General features: G+C 45.1%; 1 protein-coding gene across 2 annotated transcripts; it reads left to right on the top strand.

Annotated features, from left to right (window-relative positions):
- Nucleotides 1-384: 384 nt before the first annotated feature.
- Nucleotides 385-2,358, top strand: LOC129638679 (spindlin-2). 2 transcript variants are annotated; one of them, XM_055563260.1, is made up of 2 exons: nucleotides 385-776; nucleotides 1,405-2,358. In XM_055563260.1, exon 2 carries the CDS (start codon nucleotides 1,410-1,412, stop codon nucleotides 2,184-2,186), a length of 777 nt encoding a protein of 258 aa, XP_055419235.1. In that variant the 5' UTR covers nucleotides 385-776; nucleotides 1,405-1,409; the 3' UTR covers nucleotides 2,187-2,358. The 2 variants fall into 2 exon arrangements, with proteins under 2 accessions (XP_055419235.1, XP_055419236.1); XM_055563261.1 differs by having other exon boundaries at nucleotides 386-776; nucleotides 1,408-2,358.
- Nucleotides 2,359-7,710: the final 5,352 nt, after the last annotated feature.

Genomic DNA, 7,710 nt, shown 5'->3' with positions numbered 1-7,710 from the left:
ACACACCACTGAGCTCACACACTTACTTACAAGGAAAGCTTACATAGAGATTGGGTCAAGATGGCAGACTGAGCACATTTCTCCCTTTCTACCAAAAATCCTTGTAAATGATAGGAAAGGCACATTTTAGTATGAAAAATAACTACATAAGTGCACTGGGGGAAAGTAAAGACAAATTCCTAGTAGATGGAAAGCAGATGAAACAGGGACGCTTACAGGATGGAGGTGGAGGTGCACAGGAGAAACAGGACCCTGAAACGGGGAGGAAAGAGGAGGGGGCAATAGGGAGAAGGATTACAAGCCCAGCTGCTTCAGATTTGGAAAAGGGGCGGGATCGGGAGACAAGTAGCACCTCCCATGCTCAGAGCAGTGGTGGGCTTAAGAGTTGAGGTGGGGCAGGCGGTGTTTGGCAGGAAGGGGAGGCTTCTCTCCTGGCAGGAAGCTGCGCTACGGAAAAAGGGAGGAGACTACTGCACCAGTAGCGGCTGGTGGGATCCCGATGTCGCAGAGGGGCAGCCGCCACCAAGAAAGAGGCGGAGGGCCTCAGAACAGAGTGCTGAAGACACCGCCGCCATCCTCCTCTCCTACTCCTCCGCCCTTCTGAAAGAGCTCCTCGACTAAGGATCCTCCCCTCCCAGCTGTTGCAAGCACCCAGCTCATCGCCTGCCTATCCTGCTTGCAAACAGACTCACTGTAAAGGAAGCTGCGAGGTGTCCAATTTGCACACGTGAAGCCTGAGATCCCGGCGGTGGACGCCAGGAAAGGAAAGGCCATTGGTGGGCGCCGGGACAGAGAAGGGGTTTGGGATGGATTCCTGCCAGAGATAAGGGGTGGAGGCAGGCGCCGGGTGAGGCTAGGGTGGGAAGGGGGAGTGCAAGGGCAATAGGAAAGGGGCATAGCGTTAGGAAGCAGGCAAGATATTGAAGATGAGCACAGGGAGCCGAGGGCACTGGGGGCCAAGAAAGCGAGTGGAGGTAGACAGGGGGCATGTGAGTAGCAGACTACTGGGGTGTTCTGAGCAGGACGACAGTGAGTGAGGGCATGTGGGTCAGGGCTGTGGAGGGATATGGGGTTTTGCAGGGGATTCAGAGTGGGCGTCAGTGGCGGTGACAGAGGCTGAGGTCTCTGAACAAGGACGTAGTCTGCCCCCTCCTGCAGAGTTTCTAAACCCAGGCAGCACCACTGCTGCTGCCGCTGCCGCTGTCACTGCCGCCTTTCACCACAGCCTCAGGGAACCTAAAAGGGAGAGCACTTTCAGGCACACAGCCAGGATTTCCAGCATTACTGCCAGGCTTATGGGGAAATTTTAGGCGCTGGCGCAGGGCACATGGAGATGTCGCTGTCGGCAGAACTTCACCTTATGGCATATTCAATGTTTCTCTCTTATCTTCTCTCCTCCTCCAGCAGACATGAAAACCCCCAACTCACAGGAGGCCGAAGGGCAGCAAACCAGGGCTGTTGCAGGAAAGGCCACTGGGTCTGCAAACATGATGAAGAAAAAAGCCTCCCAAAAGAAGCAGAGAGGCAGACATTCGTCCCAGCCCCGCAGGAACATTGTGGGCTGCAGAATTTCACATGGATGGAAGGAAGGTGATGAACCCATCACACAGTGGAAAGGAACTGTTCTGGATCAGGTGCCTATAAATCCTTCTCTTTATCTGGTGAAATATGATGGAATTGACTGTGTCTATGGACTGGAACTTCACAGAGATGAAAGAGTTTTGTCTCTTAAAATTCTTTCTGACAGGGTGGCATCAACTCAAGTCAGTGATGCAAACCTTGCAAATACCATAATTGGTAAAGCTGTGGAACATATGTTTGAGGATGAGCATGGTTCTAAGGATGAATGGAGAGGAATGGTCTTAGCCCAAGCACCAATCATGAAAGCCTGGTTTTATATTACCTATGAGAAAGACCCTGTCTTGTACATGTACCAACTTCTAGATGATTATAAAGAAGGAGACCTCCGTATCATGCCAGAGTCCAATGAGTCTCCTCTCGCAGAAAGGGAGCCAGGAGGAGTTGTAGATGGTCTGATAGGTAAACATGTGGAATATACCAAAGAAGATGGCTCCAAACGGATCGGAATGGTCATTCACCAAGTGGAAGCCAAACCCTCTGTGTATTTCATCAAGTTTGATGATGATTTCCATATCTATGTCTATGATTTGGTGAAAAAGTCCTAACTGTCAGGATAAACTTTGCCACATTTGTGAAAACAAATGCGTACTTTGTAGACATGCAAGATAATGTTGCTTTTCAGTGTATTGAAAGCTTTAGGGTCCATGTTGATTCAACATCTTTGCCAGCATAAGTATTGTCTTGTTCTAAGAAATACAAATGTATGTGGTCATGAAATGCTGTGTGTAAGGAATTTTTCATGTTGAAAAGGTTGGGTGTGTTTGGTGGATGGAACAAGAAAGGAAGGAGCAGCTGTAAAATTCAGGCTGTGAATAAATTTCAGCTACTATCATAATCACCCAAATAAAAATGGGATAGGACTTAGCTGGTTTGGGCTAGGGAGAGGAGAGGAGAATGAACTAGAGATGGGCTGTGGGGGAAAGGAAAAGGGAAGGTGGCTGCTTAAGAAAGGATGTGGGAAGGGGCTGGGAATGGAGAGGCTCCTAAGGGGAGGGTGACCTAAGAGTGGGAGGCAGCCAACTGGAAGAGGGTGAAGAATAACAGGGAGAGTGAAATCTTGGGGCTAAGAGGAAAAACGGACAGGATAAATTGAGTAAAGAGGGACACAAAGATGTTTAGAAGAGGTCCAGAGCAAGGGAGAGAAAGACAAAGTTGGCAGAGATCAGAGGAGAGACTAAAGGGACACTCCAGAAGGGAAGGGACACTGAGGAAGGAGGAATTCTAAGAAGAAAGACTGACAGAGGGAGTGAGAACAGAGAAAAAAGGGTATGAGGTGTGGAGCCTATGAGAGATGGAAAGACCCAAGAAAACTAGGCCCTCTGGCAGTATCCAAGTTGCCCTCCCTAGCTCTGTGCACAAAGGATGTGGCAACAAACAAACCACATGGATTGGAGCTTCCCTAGAGGGGAATTTTGACAGGACAGTCTCAAGAGTTAAGCAGGAACCAAGTTTATACTTAAAAGACTTTTATTATATCAGGGACATCATGCCACACCTGCTGAGCAGAGCCCAGCCCTCAGCTTAAACGCACTGCATGGTGCTCCATAGCAGAGGGGCTGTGGGCAGTTTCCTCGTAGTTTCCAGAGGACCCAGGATCAAGAAATCTCAGGCCTGAAGTTCTTGGTTCACTTCCCCTACACGGAATAAACGATTTTTTCAAGAATGAGTTAGTGGAGTTCTCAGAACATAAGAGATGTGCCACCTTGCATTTGGAAAGCATTTTATCCAGAAAAATGGAAACTTGCTCGACCCAGGTATTGCACTCCTCTCACTGCTCTTCATCCTCCGGGGCTATGCCTTGCGTCCTTACAGAAGAGAAGCAACAAAGGATTGAGCCTAAGGTTTCTCTCCAGGGCATGGGGAATACTTGACTGCCCGCGCTTCTCTCAGCCCCTGCCTGAAACCACAGGTATCCCACCCCTGTCCCCCTGCCTGTGCTTCACCAGATGGAGGTCTGCTGCCTCCAGAAACCCCATTCTGGCAATATCCCAACAAAACCAGTGCCTACTGACCCTTCACGGTACCTCCTGACTAGTCTTGCCCACTTCAAGCACACAGGGAACTGTGCTGGAAATGTGTGCAGTTCTATTTCCAGGTGAGATAGGTGGCATGGGCAGTTCAGCAGGGAGATGTGACTTTGTATAACTAAGTCCTTCCACTGTATAGTGCCACATAGGTGGATGGTGGGAAGAGGGTGTGGTAATTCACAATAAATTCCCTCTGAGGTATGGTGTCCCAATACATGGGTCTTTGTCCTTCTCTTTCTTTCCTTCTCCCAGTTCAGCTGTGGGAAAAGCTTCAAAACTCTCTCTGGTTTTCCCACTACACACCCTTCACTGCCCTCAAAGAAACAATTCTGGTGTCTCTCTTCTGGCCAATAACTCCAGGCATAGCAGGTAGAGGGGGAGGCAGGGAGCTTCCCAGAGTGGAAAGAAGTTGGTAATTTCAGTTCATTCTCTCCACCCAACATGATCTGAAGCTGTTTGCCTCAAGAATTCCACAAGACAAGCCCACCTCACCAGAGCAGGGATAGGTTTTCTTTCATACATCACATAATTCAGTCTAGCAAACACCTGCAGGCCACTCATGGGCCAGTTTCAGCCCACTGTCATATTTTGGTTGGTCAATCATATTTTTATCATTCTCCGTTTTAAAATTAGCTATATAGACGTTTGGGGGATTTCACATTTCAAAAATCCACATTCTTGGCTTGCCTGAGAAAACAAAACGATAGACCAAGGGTTGAGGCCCGCATTCCAACAAGGACACAAGCAGTTGACTCTAAGGAAAGGCTCAGCCCATTTTAAACTCAGAATACTCTCTCGAGTAGGCCATGCCCCCGGATGGCCTGCTTCACGCTCATAAAATGCCCAGATGTCCCCTGGAAGCATTTGCATTGGTAGCTTAGGCCTCCGTTGGCTTACTTTAACCCCATTTGGTTTTTATTTTGGTTGCTTTATCTTCATCTCACCAATACTTACTTCAGGGTGGCTCTCTGCCAGGCAGTCTTCTAGACAGGAGATTAGGATATGGTCATAAAAAGATAAAGTAATCTTACCCTCATGGAACTTTCATTGTAGTGTAGGAGACAGACAGTAGCCAAGAGACAAAAAGTAAAATATAAAGTATTTTCACACTGATAAATGTTAAGAAAGAAAAAATAAAGCAAAGAATGGGGGAACTGGAATTCCAGGGAGGAGGCTGAAATTCGATAGATAGGGAGTCCAGAGAGAGCCTCACTGAGAGCACAGTTTTTGAGTAAAGACCTGAAGGCATTGAGAGGACTAGCCCTGTGGTTGTTTAGGGAAGGAACATTCCAGCAAGAGGGACAACAAGTGCTGAGGCCCAAGGCAAGAGTAGGCCTGACATGTTCAAGCCATATTGAGAATACCAACATGGCTGGAACTGAGTGAGCAAGGTAGAGAATACCAAGGAAGAGAGCTCAGAGAAGTGATGCGGATCTGGGAGAAGAATGGAATTTGACTTTTATGCTGTGTGTGATGGGGAACCATTCAGTATTTTAAGCAGAGGCACAACATTTTTTGTCTGATTTTTTAACCAGGACTCTTTGGCAACTCTCGAGAATAATCTGTAATGGGGTACAAGGACAGAGAGAGGAACATCAACTATTTCAGTGAAATAACTGATATTTGCCTATAAGAACTGGAAGTTGAATATAGGTTACATTTTAGGTGAGTAAGAATAGAATTTTTTTTCAATAATAAGTGTGCATGTGTGCCGGCTTAGTCACTTTAGTCCTATCCAAATATGTGACGCCAAGGATGGTAGCGCCCCAGGCTCATGTCTCCATGGAATTCTCCAGGCAAGAATACTGGAGTGGGTTGCCATTTCCTTCTCCATTGGAATCTTTCCGACTCAGGGATCAAACCCACATCTCTTATTTTTCTTGCATTGCAGGTGTTTTCTTTTCCACTAGAGCCACCTGTGCTAGTGGTAAAGAACCCATCTGCCAATGCAGGAGATGTAAGAGACGCATGTTTGAGCCCTGAGTCAGGAAGATCCCCTGGAGGTGGGCATGGCAACTCACTCCCATATTCTAGCATGGAGAATCCCATGGACATAGGATCCTGGCAGGCTAGTACACAGGGTCACAAAGAGTCTTCATGACTGAAGCAATTTAGCATGCATTCATGCACAGAGCCACCTGGGAAGCCTCAATAAACAGTGCAGGATTAATCTATTTTCCATTTGCCAGGGAATATACTCAAATCCCTTCACACCTTACACACAAAATTAGTCCTGAATGGATAAAAAGTTAGTACTCAATTTAGGAAGTAGCATTTATAAAATATTAGAATAAAGTAGAAGAAAGTATTTATATTTTTCCTATGGAAATGGTGAAAATTTTAACTATAATATTGACATATTGATGGAAATTTTGATAAATATTGTCATTAAAATATAAATCCTCTAATTTGAAAAAAATCATGCTGTACTGTGAAAATTGTTATGATATACACCTTTCTATTTATCAGATCAACAACATGCATGAAGTTGAAAAATATTTGTTGTCAATCAGATAAAAAAAAGTGAGAGATCCCATCCACTGCTAGGAGTTCTGTTGGAAATATGTTTGCCATTATCTAGTGAGTTTGATGGAGAAGGCAATGGCACCCCACTCCAGTACTCTTGCCTGGAAAATCCCATGTACAGAGGAGCCTGGTAGGCTGCAGTCCATGGAGTCGCTAGGAGTCGGACACGACTGAGCGACTTCACTTTCACTTTTCATTTTCATGCACTGGAGAAGGAAATGGCAACCCTCTCCAGTGTTCTTGCCTGGAGAATCCCAGGGACGGGAAGCCTGGTGGGCTGCTGTCTCTGGGGTTGCACAGAGTTGGACACGACTGAAGCAACTTAGCAGCAGCAGCAGCAGCAGTGAGTTTGATGATGGCATATTTCCAACAGTTTTACTGTTGAAGGACAATTCTGTATGGATCCCTCCCTACATTTTGCAAGCAAAGGAATGAATGGTTTTGGCTTGCCACTTTCCTTTGAAGGATGTTTGAATAACTAATATCTTTTTGAGATGGAATAGTGGTTCCTTCTATAGCAATGAGCAGGAATGCTTACTGCAGTATAATAAATATGTCTTATTCTACAATAAGAGGAAGACATGTTTACTGCCCATTATAAAAGATTAAGTTAATTAAAGTAGTTTCCTTTCCTCTAATGCTATCTATTGTGTATATACGAGCCCTGTGTCCACTTACTGTCACCCTGTGATAAGTGGGACTCAGGGATTTAGAGTAAAACTGCTGATAAGGTTGACTGTAGCTGTTGCTGTAAATAATAAGCTGTTAATGAGGAGTAATTGAGGAAATTGCTGCAAGATGAGTACCAGGAAATACATACAAAGACAGGCTTTAATCATGCGTTATTTCTTTTTTCTTAATTTTAATTTTTAATTAGAAGATAACTTACAATATTGTGATGGTTTCTGCCATACATCAACATGAATTGGTCATAGGTATGCATATGTCCCCTCCCTCTTGAACATCCTTCCCACCTCCCTACTCATCCCATTCCTCTAGATTGTCACAAAGCACTGGCTTTTGGTTCCCTGTGTTATACAGCAAATTCCTACTGGCTATCTATTCTACATATAGTAATATGTTTCAATGCTACTCTCTCAAATCATCCCACCCTTTCCTTATCCACTGTGTCCAAAAGTCTGTTCTTTATGTCTGCATCTCCTTTGCTGCCCTGCAAGTAGACTCATCAGTATTATCTTTCTAGATTCTATACATATGCATTAATATATTCATGCATTATTTCTTGATAATTCAACTGCAGTTGAAAGTTATTCCTCAATCTAGTCATTAACTTCAGGTCCACTCCACTACAACAAATATTCCTAAGATTAATCCTAAGTAAGCAGAAGTTTTTGTATCCTTTCATATAACAGTGACAGAGACACACAGAGACCCAGAGTTAAAGGAAGGAAAGCACAAGCACCCTAAGCACAAACTGGAGAATCCTTGGAACTTTTGGTAGTTGGCTTGGGATATGAGAGGGCTGGATAAACAATTATTGTAAATGAAGAATGTA

This window comes from Bubalus kerabau, chromosome X, assembly GCF_029407905.1.
Source record: "Bubalus kerabau isolate K-KA32 ecotype Philippines breed swamp buffalo chromosome X, PCC_UOA_SB_1v2, whole genome shotgun sequence".
Lineage (NCBI taxonomy): Eukaryota > Metazoa > Chordata > Mammalia > Artiodactyla > Bovidae > Bubalus > Bubalus kerabau.
The sequence above is the reverse complement of the archived record's forward strand: the minus strand, read 5'-3'. Positions and strand labels throughout refer to the sequence as shown.